At 36.8% G+C, this 21,577-nt stretch overlaps 2 protein-coding genes across 7 annotated transcripts in view; both read right to left on the bottom strand.

Moving 5' to 3' along the window:
• Window positions 1–2,578: 2,578 nt before the first annotated feature.
• Window positions 2,579–7,055, bottom strand: LOC109109097 (ras-related protein Rab-18-B-like). Its single transcript, XM_019122217.2, has 7 exons — window positions 6,852–7,055; window positions 6,325–6,380; window positions 5,063–5,124; window positions 4,636–4,708; window positions 4,300–4,418; window positions 3,905–3,971; window positions 2,579–3,067 (listed from the first exon to the last, which is right to left on the bottom strand). Exons 1-7 carry the CDS (start codon window positions 6,917–6,919, stop codon window positions 2,895–2,897), a joined length of 618 nt encoding a protein of 205 aa, XP_018977762.1. The 5' UTR covers window positions 6,920–7,055; the 3' UTR covers window positions 2,579–2,894.
• A 2,352-nt stretch (window positions 7,056–9,407) lies between these two features.
• The window catches only part of LOC109109549 (actin filament-associated protein 1-like), a 57,809-nt gene continuing 45,639 nt past the window's right edge, over window positions 9,408–21,577 (bottom strand). For 5 of the 6 annotated variants that reach the window (XM_042767590.1, XM_042767592.1, XM_042767591.1 and 2 more), the window contains 12 exons: window positions 20,640–20,732; window positions 19,857–19,932; window positions 17,741–17,890; window positions 15,636–15,847; window positions 15,286–15,431; window positions 12,356–12,473; window positions 11,993–12,229; window positions 11,408–11,528; window positions 10,740–10,904; window positions 10,251–10,441; window positions 9,965–10,129; window positions 9,408–9,816 (listed from right to left, as the gene is read on the bottom strand). In XM_042767590.1, coding sequence (XP_042623524.1) covers window positions 9,790–9,816; window positions 9,965–10,129; window positions 10,251–10,441; window positions 10,740–10,904; window positions 11,408–11,528; window positions 11,993–12,229; window positions 12,356–12,473; window positions 15,286–15,431; window positions 15,636–15,847; window positions 17,741–17,890; window positions 19,857–19,932; window positions 20,640–20,732 — 1,701 coding nt within the window. In that variant the 3' untranslated portion in view covers window positions 9,408–9,789. The remainder of the gene's footprint in view (window positions 9,817–9,964; window positions 10,130–10,250; window positions 10,442–10,739; window positions 10,905–11,407; window positions 11,529–11,992; window positions 12,230–12,355; window positions 12,474–15,285; window positions 15,432–15,635; window positions 15,848–17,740; window positions 17,891–19,856; window positions 19,933–20,639; window positions 20,733–21,577) is intronic. The other variant, XM_042767594.1, reaches the window with a different exon arrangement.

Raw genomic sequence — 21,577 nt, 5'->3', positions numbered from 1 at the left:
GAAAGTTGATTTATATCCTTACCCTGAAAACACCAGAATGGCTGGTCACCCACACATGTTGAATCTTGGACAGTGATCCCCAGCATACTGGTCCAAACCAGGCTTTTAACTATACCCTAACCAGCAGAGCAATTAGGCCTCAGTATTATATCATACAATTATAATATTGTGCTTGGAATATCCCTTCCTGATCCAAGAGAAAGGTGAAACTGGCAGGTGGAAGCATTTAGAGAAGACCTTGGGGGAAATATAACGTACTGAATTACAGAACTAACCTCTCATATAAGAACAATAACAATAGAGACACCACAAATCGCCGATGCATACTTTCTTTAAAACAGTTTGTACTTTATCCAAGAAGATTTTTCAGCTAGGCCTTCATTTGTCTACTTGGAATTACGCACCTCCTGGTCAAACGGCTCTGAAGATATATCTACAGTGAGAAACCTGCAATCACTATGGTTACCGGACCTGCCTGTCTGTCCAAATGCAAAAATTTGGATTCACCCACATCGGACGGGTGCAGAAACCATATGAAGATGCCGTCTGAATGCAAACACTTCAGTAACTACAGTATTCACGCAGAAATGTAACGGGAAATGGTGAAATCACAGAGGCCTGGAGATACATTCCTGTGGTGGGTCATATTTAACAAGAACTCAATGCTGGAAAAAGTAGGAGAGAAAGTGAAAGAGAAAGAAAAAGGTATTCGAAGACAAAATGTTGTCATTTCAAGTGTAGCATTATAGTGCAGAGTCTAACATCAACATCATAATGTATTTATGACCATTATTAGCAAACATTTACATACAGCAATTAATGTGCAATAACAGTGTGCAATATACTTGTGTATTCATTGGATTCAGTGCTGAATAGCAATGACTTGCATACAAATACCAATAAAATAGAGAATTGTGATTATTTAAGGAATCAAAACCAAAATTAGTTAAAGGGAAACTCCACCCAAAAATGAAAATTCAGTCATTAATCACTTACCCCCATGTCTTTCCAAACCCGTAAAAGCTTTGTTCGTCTTCGGAACACAATTTAAGATATTCTGGATGAAAACCGGGAGACCTGTGACCAGAGGAGACTGTTGATGAAGGAATTGTCAAATAAAGTTGTTATTTTTGTTTTCTTCGCTTACAAAAAAAGTGTTCCCGTCGCTTCATATAACCCAGATTGTACGTCTGATGGCAGATGGAGTATTCTGATGATGACTTTCATACCTTTTATGGACCTTGACACTGTTATTTATTTGGCAGTCTATGGGACAGACACAGGTCTCCCGGTTTTTATCCAAAATATCTTAAATTGTGTTCCGAAGACGAACTAAGCTTTTATGGGTTTGGAACGATATGGGGGTAAGTGATTAATGACAAAATTTTCATTTTGGGGTGGAGTATCGCTTTAAGACTCTTTAGATCAATGGTGATTAACTACCTGATATGGAATGATTTTGATATGTAGTAAATGGTCAAAACATACACCATTACATATATAACTGCCATAAAAAGCACAGAAGACATCACTGCATGCTACTGGAAACTACACAACACATAATTGCTCAATCATTCACATTTTCAAAACAAGTGAAAAGGAATGCATAAATGCTCAAAATAAGTAAATTGTCTGTGGGTGTACATATAACCCAGCGTTTCCTTCCACATGTGCCACACACTTTCTGAAACTGCTGTATCTGAGGTTGGCTCTCAACAGGAATTTACCATCCAGTTATTAAGCAATGAACACAAGACCAGACATCTGGGACCCCCTGGATGATTCTCTAAAACAAACACAACAGACTAAATAGTCCAGATTAAACCAGGAGAATGGAAATATTCATTTGGCATCGCTGTTCAGTGTCATAGATTTTTTTTTTATTATTTCTAAATTTGTTCTTTTGTTCCACTTCTCTGTGTGTGAAATCCAGCCATCTATAGTCACACCCTAATGACTCACTTTAAGGGTTTTTAAACATTTTTTCCTTTCTCTGAGATGGACAGTCATGTCAAGGCAGTAAGTTTTACTGTGTCCATAAGTCTGCAGGCGAAAAGTTACAATCCAAAAGAAAAGAAATTAACCTTTTCTTGTTAATCTATTCCTTGCTATCCCAGTTATTTTTTTACCCTCTTTCATATTTATAACAGATACGCATTGTGCCAATCTGTTTGATTTATAAATCTTTCAAAAACATGTTTTTATGTGGGCGGTCCATGTCAATAAATATAGTAAAACACAGATCCAAAATCTTGGCAGCTCTACTATTCTGTAGAGAGGGACAGAGCTGAATTGAAGACAGATACATGTAGTGAGAGAGAGGAAAGAGAGTGATTGACAGTAGGAAAAAGTGGGATCCAAAGATGGACAGATAAAGAAAGAACGAAGTTCCGCACGTTGCAGACATCAAGCGAGGGCATGCTGATGGAAATCTGTGTTCTACTGAGGTCTCATTCCAGCAGTTTGAAAGGTCGAGTTAGACTGATGAGTGTTTACCTCTCCCTAAATAAGAAACACAGGCACTGGGACAAAACAAAGTAAAACACTACGAGAAATATACAAACTGAGAAGCAAACTGTTTTGAGGTATAATGGAGTAATTAAGCTTTTTTTATCCACCTCCCGAACACAAATGATGAGAATGCCTTCAATAGAGCTCTTTAAATTAATTTCATTGCTTAAAATGTGGAAAAGGTCCCCCCTAAGGCTTATCTAGTTTTCCAGCAGTCGTCCTAATATTGTATGTGCTGGACCAGTTAAATGATTAATGCTATAATGAGTGTTCTTGAATTCTGCTTGTGTGCTTGCACAGATACATAGGCCAAAAAAAGTATATGTATCCTGCATACATAAGTGTTAACTAATCTAACCTGCACTGTTTAAACAGTTTTTGTTTTAGAGAAGTGAGCAATATGCCCCACAGCCTCCTTGACCAGTTTCAGAGAGTTCAGAAAGGGCAACTCCTCTTGTCTTGTTCACGCTCTCCCACAAGCCTGGAGTTTGCAGGATTTTCTCCACCAGCTCCTCAAATGCACATTGAACACCATCCCTCGTCTTTGCACTGGCCTCTGCATGAAAGAGAGAGAGACAAGTGTACACATACTACACACAAAGGAGGTCTGTAACACCTGGAGAAATCTATGGCATGACCAGTCACTAGGGAGCTGCAGCAATATATATATATATATGTGTGTGTGTGTGTGTGTGTGTGTGTGTGTGTGTGTGTTTTTTTCAACATATATAAAAATCAGAAAATACAAATAAACAACAACAACAAAAAAAAAAAAAAGAAATGTGAGACTGGTGTGCTGCAAAAACATAAGAAACTCTTGAGCTTTAATATTAAAAGTCTGGAGAAAGTAGAAGCGATTAGGAAACATTAAGCACATTGGCCTCAAGCACACGGGCCGCAGCCATGGTGTCCATCTGCAGATTTCATTTGGTCTGAGGGCTTCACGGCTAATTCAGACAGATTGCTGCTTACATATCCACTCATGAGGCATGTCACATGACTTACAAACCAAACCCACAGCGGAGAAGAATGCGGCACGTCACCCACAAATACATATACAGAACTGTTACGATTACACAAGCTCAAATAAATGAATGCTCAACTTACACAAATAATCCATCTCTCAAATAAATAACATAATCTTTGTTTTTAGCAAACGGGCCCAAGTGTTTAAACATAGTAGCCTGTGAGTATTACGGCAGTTGAATAAACTAGCTTACGTCAAAAGTCAGATTTTTCCATGTGTTAAGATGATTAATCTTGAAATTAAATATTGGAAATGAAACCAAAGTAAAAGGTCAGTTTATTCCTATTTAAAACTACTGTATTAGTGAATAAGCAGGGCTCAAGTAATTCATCAAAGGATGAAGGGAACATCTTAGTGACAACTCACCTATGAAAAGCATGGAATGTTTTCTAGCAAACTTCAGACCCTCTTCTCGCTCTAGCTCATGGTCTTCCTATGCAAACAGAGAAAAACAGCTCTGAATTAGACATCGTTTTTCTAATACAGTTAAAAATACAGAACCATTTCTCCATGTCCACATCAGCATTATGTATTTAACAATCTAGAGTAACTACTATTTTTTATAGATACATATAGAGAGATGACGCTGAAAAGCAAAGAGAGAGCAGATCTGTCTATGTCAGGCTTTGGAAACTGAGTCCAGGCAGGTGTTTTAAAGGACAAAGGAAAATATTTGACAATAAGTGCAAAGCTCTGCTGGACTTATAAAGCTTTAAACTAAACAAATCAAAAAAACATTAAGTGCATTAAGCGTAACTTACCTTATCAATTTTGTTTCCCACCAACATTTTGACAAGATCATTTCTTGTACAGTATGTATCCAGCTCATTCAACCAGTTATCCAGCTTCGCAAACGTCTCTCGCCTAGTGACATCATACACTAAAAGACACAATCCAAGCGGGACAATTTAGAAATGACATTTAGAGGCTTTAATCAGACAACTATAAAGCACAACATTTTACGGTTCGGACACCATTCTAGTTTATCTATATGTATAATTATCAGTGTATAACTTTGGATTATTCTAAAGTGGAACAATGTTTTCATGTGCTTTTATTTGTTAAATAGTATTATTTATTTGTTTACGCTTGCTTACCCAGAATGACACCCTGAGCTCCTCTGTAGTAACTGGGTGTTAAAGTTCGAAAACGTTCCTGACCTGCTGTGTCCTGTAAACACAAAACAAAATCAATGCAAATAGTGTTAAATCATATGTACCAATGAAAATTTTGACTTATAAAGACATAATAAAAGAGTTGCCTGCTTTCAGAGAAAAAGAAAGAAAAGAAAAACACTGCCATCTTGTGTTACATTAGTAAAACACGGTCAACAAGCATTATGAGGACTTATTACATTTGTCCCATACAGTAGTGTCCAAACTAAGACATGAATGCATTGGAGACTAAATATGTCTAAATAACTAACTAATAAAAAGTGAGGGAAAATAGTTAACCTTCACAAGACATAAATCCGTGCAACTCTAAATCTCTAAATGTTGGGATAAAACACGGTTGACTGCTCACCCAGATTGCAAGCTTTGCTCTGTTTCCATCCACAGCCAGGGTTTTCACCTTGAAATCTACACCTGAATGGAAATAAATTACGTCTTTAGTAAATACAGAACATCATATCAACTTTCATTGTTTTGCATTTGCATTTAATCATTTAGCAGATTCAGTACATGTAGCAATTTTTTTTTTTTTTTTTTATGAATTTTTTTTTTTATGATAAATAAAAAGAATAAAAAGTAGATACTTAAGTAGATACAGGTTTACCTCACTTCTGGGTACAAATTTGTCCCCAAAAGATGGTTAAACACATAAACAAACACTAGTCAGGTGGAATATTTAAAAAGATTCATAATCATATATGGAAATACAGTCTAGATGTTTTATGAGGATTATGATAAAACCATACATATATAACGAGACAGATTAAATTTTAAATAGCCCCAAATATTTGCCAGGCAACAAGCCCAGAGTGACTTAAGTTAGAAAGACCAGAATTTATAGCTAAATGGGGAATTTATTACATAAAGATAAAAAGAAAATAGGACGACTCAACCACCTGTCTCATCACTCAGCAAAGCCACATCACTTACAAACATAAGTGATTTACATTCATAAAAGAAAAATGAAAGTATGTGTAAAGATGACAGGGGAATAAATCTCTCAGCACTCTGTGAACGAAAGGTCTGGAGGCATGAAATACACCTGAATTTCAGCACAGCACTGACAGATTTACCAGAGGAAGCCAAAGAAGGGGATCTGGACTTGTTTGGTTTGGATTGGGGGGCTTCGAAAAGAAGACGGGGGTCACATCAACCTAAATGTGTCAAAGTGATGGCCACAGCTTTGAACAACCAATGAATTTCCACAACATATATGGTAATAATAACCAGTTTATTATTCATTGATCTCCAGTGTAAAGACACTAGTGAGAACATGTAGCTGTTCAACAGGATTTGACATGGATAAATATACATTTTAATATTTAAAATGTAACATTTAAGTCCAGAAATCAACAAGCTGTTTTTCAAGTCAGACCAAGTCAGACCAGCACATACCACAGTGTGATAGACGTCAACGCGAGCTGTGATTTGGTTGGGTTTCTGTTTTCATTACATTATAAAGACAAACGATTCAACTAAATTATTATTATTGATGTTGTTTTACATGTCAGTTACTGGAATCTCAAAACACAACGTGAATGTCTGATACAGCTACAAACGTGTTTAAACCTGCTTTTTTGTGTGTGTGGGACTTCTATGATTTTACATACTTACCAATTGTTGCACCAATTTCCGGATCAAATGTATCATCTGTAAATCTCAAAAGAAGACTAAGGAAGAGAAGAGGGGAAAGAAAGGTGAATCAGAGACTGTACTTTCTGTTGAAAAACCCAGCATATGCTGGTTAGGTATGATTTGAAGCTGGGATGCTGGTTTGAGCTGGTCATGTGCTGGTTTGAGCTGGTCATGTGCTGGTTTATGCTGGTCGGACCTGTTTAGGACCAGCACATGACCAGCTAAGGACCAGCATAAACCAACAAGACCAGCATAAACCAGCATCCCAATTTCAAAACATACCTAACCAGCATATGCCGGGTTTTTTTTTTTTTTTTAAACAGAGTTCTTACTAGCAAATAATGTTACACACATCTGCAAATATATGTGGTATGGGACAAACATTCAGAGGTTCCTATCTAAAGCGAGGTCAGGTTGTTTTATTATAACCAGCCCGTGCAGTGTGTTGTTGTTGTTCCATCAGACGATACTCGGTAAACTTTAAGTATCTTAAGTCTCATAATTACCTGGATTTGCCCACTCCACTTTCTCCGATGATCAGTATTTTCAGAGTGGTCAAAATATCCTCAGTCATATTTTTCGGAAGATGCCACTATGAGCAAGAATACTGTTGATATAAATAAAAAAATATATCAAATGGAAAAGCAAAACTATTATTTGAGGGCCAAACGTTTCTCTCTTCTTCGGTAAAATGTTTCGATGGAGGTAAACATCTGAAAAACACAGCTCTGCCATCTAGCGGAGGCGTATAATCATCGTAGTAGAGTATACCTTAATTGTTTTATTTATTAATTTTAAGATCTTTACACTAGACGCACAAATGGAAATCATCCTCATGTATTAATATATAATTCATCTTTATTCAAAAGCAACTTTGATTAGCCCATTTTGACCAGCGACGTGAAACGTAACATATCACGTGACAAAATCTTAAAATTGAGGAATATGAATAATATGACTGTATAATGTGCGTACACATGAGGTCGCCAGTGTTCTGTATGAGTCATTAATCTAATAAGCAATGGGATTTGTTAGCCAGATTAAAAGAACACTTTCCATATTTTTAAGAGTAGATTTATGTGAAGCAAAAATCACTGTGATTTGAATATCATTGCAAAATCCAAGAAATGTTGCTAGTTATGATCAATGGAGGTATTGTAATACACAAATTGGTACACAGTCATACACAAAAGATATTTTTAAAGCAGTTTAATTATTTCTATGTACAGTCCTTTTGTTGCCAAGTTGACAACAGTCATCAGCAAAATAAAACAGAGTAATATCAATAACGTGCAAAACAAACAATGGTGTCTTTGCTCCCACCCTTAAAGTTAAAATGACATTTAAAGCAAAGATTTTTCACATTCCACATTCTTTTATTTCTGCAAAGTGAGGCCGAAAGCTGCCTCAATTTAAAAGTTTACTTTTACTTTGACGAATCAGTAATTCACTTTCAATAAAGAATAAGCAGCTGTGCAGAAAGACTGAAGCATCTCATCATCTTAATGTTGTCCTTTACATATACCAGGTTTCATCCAGGTACAAAATGACTGGACAAAAAACAGGATTTATGGGCCCAAGCAGAAAAAAGTATACTGTATTTACACAGGACCCTGCATATAGTGTAGCTTGAAAATGTGTAGCAAACTTGATCTGAATTAAGCACCAAGACTCCATAATCTGTCTGAATTAGGAGTGAACAGTTTAAGCACTGCTTAAAAGCACCATTTTCAGTACATCAGGTGAATGGACTTTGAGTGATCAACACAAAGCAGGATTACAGCCTGAACTCTTCTGCCAAATATTCTTTTGTTGACCAAACATTCGCAAACGGATTACTTACAAGCCCTTAAACCTGCACGTGCACAGCTAGAGACTGCAAACTATATGCATGCAGTATTATTTGTGTTCGAATGTAGTACATGTATAACTCTCAGTGTATGATGCATTGCAGTGTACTGGTGTTTCAGCTGTTTCAGTGCAGTGGTTGCAGTGTGTTCGGCGGAGGGGAAGTGTAGCGGTACTTTCAGGCCTGGTTTCCAGAGCAGTCAGCCAGCAGAGGACCACACCCTGGCCTGCGCTGCCCTGTTCCCCATAGGCTGCTCTTACCATAGCCAAAAGTTTGGCCAGACCGCTGGATTGAAAAAAATGGTCCAGACACTCAGGAGGAGGAGGAGGAGCAGAGGCTGGTAAAATACTTTAATACAGATTACACTTTTTCTGCAAAGATTAAGCTTTGAGTGATCACATTCTGTAATTTACCTTTTGGCGTTTATCCTGAAGCTGTGTGAAGCCAGATGAAAGGCATTACTAAACATCAACATACAAACACAGAGTGGCTTATATTTATTTAAACATTTACAAATAAATACTTGAAGAATTTGCCTTCCATTAATGGCTTCTTGTTGAAGAAAGAAACAGACTTTTATAGACTTTTTAAGTAATTACCGACTGAGACCAGTGAGTTTTGTGCACATTATATTTAGATGGTAAGTTATGGACCTTACACTGAGATGTTCTGTGTATTCTGTCATGATAAATAATAAAATCTTAATAATTCTCTTTCTTCTAATGTTACACTACCATTCAAAAGTTTGGGGTCTCTTACGCTCACCAAGGCAGCATTTATTTGATTAGAAATAGAGAAAAACAGTAACATTGTGAAATATTACAACAATGTAAAATAACTGCTTTCTATTTTTATATATTTTAAAACGTCATTTATTCTAGTGATGGCAAAACTGAATATTCAGCAGCTATTACTCCAGTCTTCAGTGTCACGTGATCCTTCGGGAATCATTATATCATGCTGATTTGACACTCAAGAATCATTTGTTATTGTTACAAATGTTGAAAACAGTCGTGATGCTTAATATTTTTGTGAAAACCATCCTATATTTTTCAGGATTCCTTGAACAAAGGTCAAAAGAACAGCATTTATTTGAAGAAAAAAAAAAAAAAAAAAAAAAAAAAAAAAAAAAAAAAAAAAAAAATATATATATATATATATATATATATATATATATATATATATATATATATATATATATTATAAATGCCTTGCCTTTATTGTCACCTTTGATCCATTTCATGCATCCTTGCTGAATAAAAGTATATAAAAAAAAAAAAATAAGTACTGACCCCAAAATATTGAACGGTAGTATATATACATTTGGTATTGTGGCATTACTGTTGGCCTCTATTTGGTGTCTATTTTAAGTTTTTCCTCATTTGTTAGTCACTTTATAGTCAGATCATGATCCAAGGATAGTGCTATAATGAATAATGATAAAACAGCACCGGGCATCGGACTCAGTCAAGGTCTTCCAGAATTAATTCTGGAAAATAGTGTGTCTATGGTTCAATTCAATTTCAACATCACTCATATATGGACAAAATTAAATAAATAGATACAACAAAAGTGAAAAGTTGGTGGAAAAGAACTTATGTGCCAGACTTCATTTCCCATTCCTACAAAAAAAGAAAAAAGGAAAACCGAGTGAGCACATAGGGGAAAATACATTATATGCATCTGGAGGATCATGCTTTTACATGAGAACCAGAATATGTTACCTGCAATTAATACCTAGTGTGATGTAGAAAATAAGTGTTTCCTGACCTTGGCTTTCCTGAGGACGTGTCCTCGCACAGGTGAGGCTTTCTGTTGTGTCTGACGCCGCAGCAGAGATGCACTGTTGACTGGCAGAGAGCAGGTTTCAGTGTCACTGGTGTCACAGCTGGAAATGGGCGAGTTGTCCACCGTTCGCCTCATTGACACTGGAGACTAAGAACAGATGAGACATTTTAATACCTGCTTTTCTCTATTACCAAAAACTGAACGTGACACAACCCTACAGTTAGCATTACATCATGTCTATGTTAGAGAAACTGCTGTTTTTCCAGACCTGTGGGCTGGAGCTGCCTGTTTTGGGTTCAATGGTCAGGCCCAGTGTGACGCCTCCATTCAAGGCTTTCTTCAGACTCTCCTTCACCTCTGTCAGCTCCAGTTCCAGATTGACTCGTTCCTCCTCTTTTAGTTTGCATTCATCCTCCACTTTCTTAAGTTTCTCTGTCAAAGATGCCTGAGAACGCTTACCTGTGTGAAAGGTTAGAACTGTCACATAACAGACAATTTGCACTACTGCTTCATTTTATGAAAAACTTTTGTTCTTCTTGATATTGTTGTAGAAATTTTATAAAAAAAAATTCAGGATTCTTTAATGAATAAAAAAGTTTATATACAGCGTTTATTCAAAATAGAACATCTAGTAATGTTATGTAAGTATTTATAAACAAAACCTTTGAACGGTAGTGTACAGATTTTAATTTTTTTGTAATCTTGAGCGCTCAGATTCAATCATAATTGAATGCCATAGTCCCACTGACATCCTCACCTGTGTTGTTCTCTATAGCAGTGCGGAGGTCCTTCCTGTCTTTTTTCAGCTGGGCCAGGCGGGTTCGAATTTCCTGCTTCCTCTTCATCAGCTCATCCTCTTTAGCTTGGAGTTTCTTGGCATCTGCCTCCACTCTGTTTTTCCCGTACTTATACTGGTCCACACCTGTGACGGTTAATGACGCATTATAATCAAAGTAAACCATGATCAGAAAATCTTTCCATTATTAACTCTTGGATTTTGGATAACTATTGGACTCTTTATCGCATTAAAGGTCTCTGCAGATTAAAAGGCAGACAGAATATACAGTATACCACATTCAAATATTTGCGAGTCCACATAAATGGCCACTGGATGGTTAGGATGTCTGTGACTGACTGACTGCCTGTCTGAAATGGAATTTGGGGTGACTGAGTTTACAAAGGAGCAAGTCAACAGATCAACTGCTGTCTAACAGCACTGCAATTTCCACAAACCAGCATTCTCCACAAATCTGTGTGGCTTCTTTTTCCTTGAAAGAAATTAGTGGTGTAATAGCTAGGATAATGGATGCAGACTTAATGTCTGCTTAGTTTAGTTTGAGCCTTATGTCCACTTAAAAAAAAAAAAAAAAAGGCTTATTCTGAGATCATCTATCAGATGTGCTCTTATATGTTAAGATCTCTTACTAGAGTTGTTGTGTTTCACTGGAAGAGTGCTGCTAAATCCATTGGCCTTTTTGGGCTGGTTCTTGTCCAACTTCTGCTTTGCAGCGAACCCATTGGTGATAAGGCCTTTCTTTCCCTTCAGCTGATTGGATGAAAGAAACTTGTATGAGCTTTTGAACACACACAAAAGGTGCAACTGATATGTTGGCCACTAACAAACATCTGATATTTAAAGACTTTGATTTTGCTGTTAACACCTGTTGCATTTTTCAAAGGTTATATCCGCAAACCACATCTACTAAGCCACACTTTGCTAGAGGGGATATTTTCTTTTAGTTTAACTATAGCTGTCAGCAACCTTTTTTTAAACCCTGACCTATAAAATGTAACCCAGAGTGAAGTAAGGCCTCAGTAAATCCATTCAAGGCCATGGCCACCCAGACACTGATATTATATAGATCAAAAGCAGTCATTTCTTGAGCTGGGTGGTCCATAATGCATGCACTATGCTCTGTGTTTATTTCCATTTTATGTTTGTGCAGAAAATAGAAATAAGATACAGATATCCATTGTTTGTGATATACTGTGATAGCCTGGGTTAGTCACCTGGTTAGTTTTAGTATTAGAAGCTGAGGGAGAGGAGGAAGAGGACAGAGTTTTGGTGGAGAGTGGTGTGTTGTAATGCACTGTGGAAGATGACTGCGAGTGGATGGATTTGGGAGAGTAGCGGGCTGCTAGTTTGGGGGAGGGCATGTTTTCATAAAGATCTGTATTCTTATAATGAGACTCTTCTTTCCACCGACGGTCCCCAGAACTCCTGGAGGAGTAATGCGCATCTGGTAGCTTCCATATCGCAAGCAAAAGAAGAGCAGTTAGAAAAGAAAAAGTTGATCAGGACCGGAGAGGAGATAGGCAGGATCAGAAATGAAGGTGAGAATTTAATGGGTTTAAAGTTTCTCATTTGCTTACTGATCCATTGATGCAGGGCACATCATCATAATGCAGAGCGACCCCTGTGGGACAGGCGTAACCATTGACCGGGTTATCCAGGTATCGGTTTGGTGAAACTGCACGCTTACTGGTGAAACTGTGAACACATACATATATTCATTACTACATGTACACATCACACAGAGAACTTAAACTGTAACTTTTCTGTAACAGTGTAACAGTAGTGATGGGAAAGATACTTCAAAACTGAAGCTTTACAAGATACAAGCTACTCATAAGCTAAGTACATCAACTGCAGTCAAGCTTAGTAGTTAGCTATACAAGAAGGCATTAACAATCAGTGGTATTAAACTATTAATAGGAGCAAGTGTGGGGTCACTTTCATGGTCATTTATTTTGATCAAAAATGCAGTGAAAACAGTAATATTGTGAAGTATTAGTACAATTTAAAATAACTGCTAATACATTTCAAAATGTAATTTATTCTTGTGATGGCAAAGCTACATTTTAAGCAGCAATTACTGTTCAATAAACATTTCTTATTATGATCTATGTTGAAAACAGTTGTGATGTTTAATATTTTAGTGGAAACTGTGAAATGTTTTTTCAGGAATCTTTGTTGAATACATCATTACAACATTAAGGAACAGCCATTAATTTGAAATATAAATCTAACATTATAAATGTCTTTACTGTCACTTTTGATCAATGTAACGCATTCTTGCTGAATAAAAGTATTAATTTCTTGAGAAAAAAAATCTTACCTCTAACTTTCGAATGGTGATTGTACAAATATATTAAATATTTTGTATATTTTTATTAAAAATGTAACAAACAAATAAATTAATTTAATGATTATACTTTAATGACAGATAATTCTCTTGATAAAAACAGAGGGTTTTTTGAATAACCACTGTAATATAATACAACATTATATAATATTTAATTAACTGTATAAATACATTTTATTTTTGTGCATTAAATATACTGTTGAACAGCAGTGTTTTGTTAATCGTATAATATACAGGTCCTTCTCAAAAAATTAGCATATTGTGATAAAAGTTCATTATTTTCCATAATGTAATGATAAAAATTAAACTTTCATATATTTTAGATTCATTGCACACCAACTGAAATATTTCAGGTCTTTTATTGTTTTAATACTGATGATTTTGGCATACAAATCATGAAAACCCGAAATTCCTATCTCTTAGCAAAAATTAGCAAATTTCATCCGACCAATAAAAGAAAAGTGTTTTTAATACAAAAAAAGTCAACCTTCAAATAATTATGTTCAGTTATGCACTCAATACTTGGTCGGGAATCCTTTTGCAAAAATGACTGCTTCAATGCAGCGTGGCATGGAGGCAATCAGCCTGTGGCACTGCTGAGGTGTTATGGAGGCCCAGGATGCTTCGATAGCGGCCTTAAGCTCATCCAGAGTGTTGGGACTTGCGTCTTTCAACTTTCTCTTCACAATATCACACAGATTCTCTATGGGGTTCAGGTCAGGAGAGTTGGCAGGCCAATTGAGCACAGTAATACCATGGTCAGTAAACCATTTACCAGTGGTTTTGGCACTGTGAGCAGGTGCCAGGTCGTGCAGAAAAACGAAATCTTCATCTCCATAAAGCTTTTCAGCAGATGGAAGCATGAAGTGCTCCAAAATCTCCTGATAACCTGCTCTATTGACCCTGCCCTTGATAAAACACAGTGGACCAACACCAGCAGCTGACATGGCACCCCAGACCATCACTGACTGTGGGTACTTGACACTGGACTTCAGGCATTTTGGCATTTCCTTCTCCGCAGTCTTCCTCCAGACTCTGGCACCTTGATTTCCGAATGACATGCAAAAATTGCTTTCCGAAAAAAAAAAAGTACTTTGGACCACTGAGCAACAGTCCAGTGCTGCTTCTCTGTAGCCCAGGTCAGGCGCTTCTGCCGCTGTTTCTGGTTCGAAAGCACACGCCTGTGCACGGTGGCTCTGGATGTTTCTACTCCAGACTCAGTCCACTGCTTCCGCAGGTCCCCCAAGGTCTGGAATCGGTCCTTCTCCACAATCTTCCTCAGGGTCCGGTCACCTCTTCTCGTTGTGCAGCGTTTTTTGCCACACTTTTTTCCTTCCCACAGATTTCCCACTAAGGGTGCCTTGATACAGAACTCTGGGAACAGCCTATTCGTTCAGAAATTTCTTTCTGTGTCTTACCCTCTCGCTTGAGGGTGTCAGTGATGGCCTTCTGGACAGGAGTCAGGTCGGCAGTCTTACCCATGATTGCGGTTTTGAGTAATGAACCAGGCTGGGAGTTTTTAAAAGCCTCAGGAATCTTTTGCAGGTGTTTAGAGTTAATTAGTTGATTCAGATGATTAGGTTAATAGCTCGTTTAGAGAACCTTTTCATGATATGCTAATTTTTTGAGATAGGAATTTTTGGTTTTTCATGAGCTGTATGCCAAAATCATCAGTATTAAAACAATAAAAGACCTGAAATATTTCAGTTGGTGTGCAATGAATCTAAAATATATGAAAGTTTAATTTTTATCATTACATTATGGAAAATAATGAACTTTTATCACAATATGCTAATTTTTTGAGAAGGACCTGTACTTAAATATTTATAAATATGAAGGCGCAAATGCACTGCAGGAAACTTTTGGCAAAAGATACAATTTGTTAACCAGCTCTTTATGAACTGGGTGAATTGCATGAAACCAATTCAATAAAATGAATCAGACTTTCCAATGTTACATACTGTATAAGAGTGTGTTTAAGAGAGCTTATTAAAGCTCAAATGGCTGTAAAAAAACAACAAAAAAAACTCAAATGGTGTGCAATACAATCTGAAAAAAATAATGCTACAGTATACCAGCTACATGATGAAAAAGTAGGTTGTTAAAGAAGTTACTGGCATGCTAATGAAAATATTGTTAGCAGTACTGGGTTCCCACCAAAATGACTGCTTGGCCAGTTGAATGACATTTGCAGTGGTTTCAACGTCAATGTAATCATAGTGCAGAGCAGCAGGATCTGTTGTGGAGCCCGTTTCGGCCAGCAAGACCCCCAGCCACCTTCCCATACTCTCAGAGGAGGAGGCCTGACGGGAAAAGAGTGAGGAAAGATGCAATGAATGAGTGTCAGTGGAATATGAGACAAATCTCTGCAAATCCACTCTACACATGATACAGCAGTGACATCATAGCGAGAGCCAGCCAACCAAATCATCCATCTAATCCCTGCCCTGAGGTCCTGTCTCAGACACATTAATTGCCCCGCAAGAGCTGAGGGACTTGGCACGTACCTCCAGAACAGCCACCTCCTGTCCGTTGCGCAGCAGACGGAAGGCAAAGGGATGTTTGGAGTCCAGCCCTGGAATGACCTCACACCCCCGCAGCGGCAGAGAGGCCATGTGTGTCTTCAGATCTGCCCGGTCCTTGTGCAGCAACAGCTGGTTGTCTTTTAGCTGGCACCAGCGCTCTCTCCAGCGGTTATTGGACAGCACATTCAGATAGCCTGTTAATGAAGGGTTGGGCCGACAGACCCACACACAAGCAGAATGTAAAATGTTGATGATAGAGTTGGGGGAAGAATTATTTAAAAATGTTGCCAGTAATTAAAATTTTCAGTTCATTTTTTAATGTTAACATTTTGAGGAAAAAGAAGAATTTTCTATTTTAATATATTTAAAAATGTAATTTATTCCTATGATGGAAAAGCAGATTTTAATTTTAATTTTTTAAATTTTTTTTAGCAGCCATTACTCCAGACTTCAGTGTCACATCCTACAGAAATAATTCTAATATGCTGATTTGCTGCTCAAGAAATATTTATTATTATTATCAATGTTGAAAATGGCTTAATATTTTTGTGGAAACCATGATACATATATTTTCAGGATCATTTGATGAATAGAAGTTTCAAAAGAACAGCATTATTTGAAATATAATTTTTTTTAACTTTATAGATTTTGTTACTGTACAGGACCATCTAAAACGTATAGGCCTACCTAATAGTAAATATGGTTATATATCTAATCAATTTGATGCATCCTTGCTGATTAAACAGCATTTTTTTTGCAATATGTGCACGCTTTATTTGACAACTTGTGGACTGTTCAACTGCAACAACTGCTGACTGCAATGATCGAGCTTGGAATAGCCAGGACAATTTTATTATAACTCCGACTGGATTCGCCTGAAAGAAGAAAGTCATATACACCTAGGATGCCTCGAGGGTGAGTAAAACACAGCCTAACTTCCATTTTTGGGTGAACTAACCCTTTAAGTGCAGGAAAGGATCAATGCAAATAACACAGGCTCCTTCTAAGCCGGCAGCAATTATTATAATTACCAGTAAGCTAAAATACAAAGTACAAATCGGTAGAAAACAAAATATTTCTTGCTAGCAGCAAGTAATAATATCAACAACAGATCTACAAACAAGTATTAAGCAAAAGTCACGCGCAGCCGTCCGTCTCTTCTGTTGACTAATCGCTTTAACTAGAATGCTTAAGTATCATACTACAGGGGCTATCAAACACTAATGTTAGGACTCTCATGTTATGAAAATAGCAAAAATCTAGGTATTGTGTGACTAGAGAGCAAGACAATCCTTTGTTTGGGTAATGTGTTTAAGAGGTGGAGAAAGAAAAACCTAGATGGAAAAAACTAGACAGCAACTAGTTTTGGCAGCATATCTGAGAGGATGAAAACAATGGTAGCTGCCCAATACAGATCAAACTAAATCCTGAAATATGCAATTCAAAGTCTTGATATTTAATACCTGTCACTATGGATACTACAGACATTATTTAGTGACTGACTTCAGTTAGCTGGTCATAAAGGCCTTATTCTACCAGTATGTCCAGGCCAATCTAAAATGTATGCCTATTAGTAAATACAGTTATAAATCTGAACACAGACAGTGAACATAACCACTGTCATCAGTGAACATACACTATTCAAACGTTTGGGGTCAGTAAGATGTTTTTTTAAAGAAATTAATCTTTTTATTCAGCAAGGATGCATTCAATTGACAGTAAAGACATCCATAATGTTTAACAAGATTTGTTTAAAATAAATGCTGTTCTTTTAAACTTTCAAAAAAGCATCCTGAAAAAAATTAACACAGTTTCCACAAAAATAAGTAGCACAGCTGTTTTCATCGTTGATAATAACAAGAAATGTTACTGTTACATATTAGAATAATTTCTGAAGACTGGAATAATGGCTGCTGAAAATTAAGCTTTATGATCACAGGAATAAATTACATTTTAAAATATATTAAAATGAAAACTGTTATTATAAACCGTGATACTATTTCACAAAATTAGAATATTACATTTAAAAATCTTACCAAACCCAAACTTTTGTATGGTAGTTAATATCAAAATGTGTAACCGCTCACCACATGTTGGGACATCCTCCTCCGCCGATGAGGTCTGCTCATCTGTAGATGGTTTTTTCTTGCCCAGGCTTATGATTTTAGTGATTTTCTTTCCAGTCACACGTCCCACTGTGCCTTTCTGCTCTGATTTAGAGTTCTTCTTGCCTTTGGCTGCAAAAAAAAAGAAAAAGCAAATTAGTGTCAGAGTGTGAAATACATGTTTGGGATTTTATGAAGTAATATATTATACAGAAATGCTAGTTATCTAGAAACCAGTTGGTGTTGCAACTATAACAAGGGATGGGTTTGGAAAATATTTTGTTTTTGGGATGGATTTGGTGGGAAAAAGATTATTTTATTATTTTATTTTATAAAAAGATTGTAGAATTATGGCAATTGACAAACCTGTTCACTTTAAAATGTTAGTCATTTCGACCAGAGAGTAAGAGGCTGTACTGACAATGACAGGACACGTCTTCAGACTTAAATCCTAAACAGTGCGTGAAACCAACTCCGTTCTTCTCCAAGTTGTTCAGATACTTTTATCTGAGGAGTGTGGTCTGTGGTTAATGGTATTGTAAGAAACAAAAGATCTAGAAAAACAAACTTGAGCACTGAATGTAAAAGGACACACTGTGGAAAACCATTCAGGTCACATCTTATTCCAAACCAATGGTGGACAATGTGAGCAAACTTGCATTTTGGGATCTGGACTGGGATAAAATGTGTAAGACGCTGCAGCACAACAAATTACAGACTTTTCTGCTTCTCCAAAAGGCCTACTACAAAGGCAGCTCACAAGGACAAAGAATACATAAAAAGAGAGAAGCTCTTGCTTTTCTGAAGGCCTGACTTGGTCCAAGCTCTACTGTAGAAGATTACAGTTAAAGGCGACTCCTTTAATTAAAGCTAAGCCCATCTGAACCCAAGTCCTCTAAAGTTTCTCTGTCTCTGCACAGCAGCCTCAGCCATGAGGCAAAACCCAGAGACACAGATGCAAAAACCATTGGCCCTTAAAGGATCTATACAGACATAGTTCTTAATTTTATCATGAAGGAAAATTCTGCGATCAGGCTAATATGATTTCACAGTGTCTCAGCACTTACGACAGCTGGAAAGAATATGACGGATCTGATTCATCTGCATTTTTTTTTTTTTTAATTTGTATTCCATCTTTCATCAAAGAAGTGCAGCAGTTGGCTGCTGGTCTGATGTAAGAATATCTCAGGTGCTATCAGACAGAGATGGTTTGTGTTTCTGCTGCCAAGAAATGCTACCCTATATTTTTTATTATAAAATAAAAAAAAATAAAAAAACTTTTTCATTACCTTTCCATAACCTTACACTTTTACAGGGATTATTATATGAAACCAGTCCTTGTTTATCCGTAGGTTTATCAAGGGTAAGCTTCCATAACTCATGTGAAAACAGCACAGCAGTTACTGCGGCTTGTGGCCGTGATACTGAGCTATCAATCATACGGGTTTGCAGATTCACAAGTTTTGGATTCCACTCAAATTAGGCAATTCTTCACCAACACATCTGAGACAAGGCAGTCTCAAATTGAAAAAAAAAAGAAACATTTCCACAGACCTGAAACAGATGTCCTGAAAAGTTCAATCCTAGATCGAGACAGCGTGGAGTAAATACTTGATAAATAATCCTATTAGATTATTGAGAAGGGTCTCCTTGCCTTGACTTTGGCGTTGTTCAAACAATGGAATTTTTCAATTCAAATAAAAATCTTACTTTTTTCACGTACTGTTGCTCTGTTGTTTTAAGTTTTTTTGTTGTTTTAACTGAAAAAAGTTCAGATTTAAAGTTCACTTCATGAATATTTTTTTAACACAGCTATTTTAGCTAGTAACTGACAGGTTTTCCAAGCACAATTCAGCAGTCAAAAACAACTGACAAATGACTGACAAACTAATGCTGAAAAATATTATTTAAATATCACTAAATCAACTTATCAAATGCTAATCAAAACTTATCAAACACTGAATCACATATTTTAGAGAGATGGACAGCTATAGATGGAATAGCTTCCAGACACAAAATACTCTCCCTTTACATGGACTGTCATGATCTGTCGTCCCGATGATATGGTCTAAATAAAGGACTGAACATAAAGACTCACCTGGATCTTTGCCATCCGAGATTCCATTTTCATGACAGGGCTCTCCATCTGAACTGGGTCGATCGCAGGACAGCTTCTGCAAAACAAGAGTAAGGTTACAGGTACAGTATGCTTGCAGTTACAGAGAAAACATGGATTTTAGCAGGAGAATGAACACTAAACGGCACAAATAACAGTGGATTCATTGTTAAATTTAATGACAACTTGTTTATAGACAGACACATTATATACATACACAAAGAGTATGGAATACTAAAGCACATACACCTCTGCAGGCTACCCAAACAAAACTCGGATTGCATTCGCTTTGTATTAAATGTGAATAATTAGATTAGGCTCATGCATGCTGTGCCAGTTTAAGAGGTTTGACATTAAACCACCTTTAGATCTGTCTTAAAAACAGAACACACACATAAACGAGTGCAACATGTGCATGCTGCAAAAATCACAGTCACAGCATACTGCATATTAAAGAATGTGTTTTTAAAAATTATAAGATCACATATCCTCCCACATCCACAACAATATGGAATTTGGAATGGAATTTGGTATGCATATGCAGCTTTTATAGCCCTCCATGGCCTTGCAGTAGAGCCACTGTTCAGGAATACAGATAGGAGGCGCCTGTGCAGGGTACTGAGGTGTGGTGAAGCTGGCAACCATGCAAACTGCCACACAGTCTCACAAACCTGCATGTCGGTAGACCAATATATTCTGCAGGCATAGTAAACCCACACCCACACATGCAAAGTATTATATATAAATAGAATTATGAATTCACACCTTTTCCAGCTCTGCTTTGTGAACTGGGGAACCAGAGCCATTTCCGTCACAGTCCACCACTCCATTTCCGTTAGAGCAGACTTCCTTCATCACCTTAAAGAGACCACAGAACAAAAAGTTGAAGTGCAAAATAACAGGCAGAAATTCTATATTTCTCAATATACCTTTTTAAATGAATGGGATGCTTGTTATGTTACAAATAAATAAATGCTGATCATTTTTTCAAAAAAAAAAAAAAGGAAAAAAAAGGGGCATTAAAAAAATGCTATTTTTATGATGTTTAACAGAGTTCCCACAATTTCTGCTCAATAAATTTCATGACTTTTCTGGAATTAAGATAAAAAAAAATTTTTAGATATTGCACTCATAAAGATCAGTTTAGCTGATATATTTTTTACATTTATAAATACAGCTAAAAAACGGTAGCAAACAAATGATATTAACTAGAGAAATTTTCGTAGACTTATTTAAAAAGAGCAATTTTCTAGTGAGTATATTTTTAAAATCTGAAAATGTATGACTTTTCCAAGACTTTATTATTTTATTCGATTGTATTAATTTTCATGTTTTTTTTCAGGTAGTCTGAAACGTTCTTTGCTCTCAGTCAAACAGATGCCACAAGCACAAACTTTCACCACCTCCATGTTCTGCCATGCACATGTGCTCAAATGGATTCTGCACGTCACATGCAGTTGGAAGTGCAGCTGAAAGGCTGTTACATGCGTCATTGCTCTCGTGGCTCTGTGTGAATGAGATATCCAGAGATCTCCAGACTGCACAGACTCTTCGCCGCCACATATAAACGTGACCTCATATTACCTGGGGGTAACACCCAAAAAACCCATAACCAGTGGTGTCAAGTGAACAAGATGGATACAGAGATCCATCACAAAGAGAGAAGCTCACCTTTACACACCCTACACAGCCCCTTCCCAAAC

This window comes from Cyprinus carpio, chromosome A12, assembly GCF_018340385.1.
Source record: "Cyprinus carpio isolate SPL01 chromosome A12, ASM1834038v1, whole genome shotgun sequence".
Classification (NCBI taxonomy): Eukaryota; Metazoa; Chordata; class Actinopteri; order Cypriniformes; family Cyprinidae; genus Cyprinus; species Cyprinus carpio.
The sequence above is the reverse complement of the archived record's forward strand: the minus strand, read 5'-3'. Positions and strand labels throughout refer to the sequence as shown.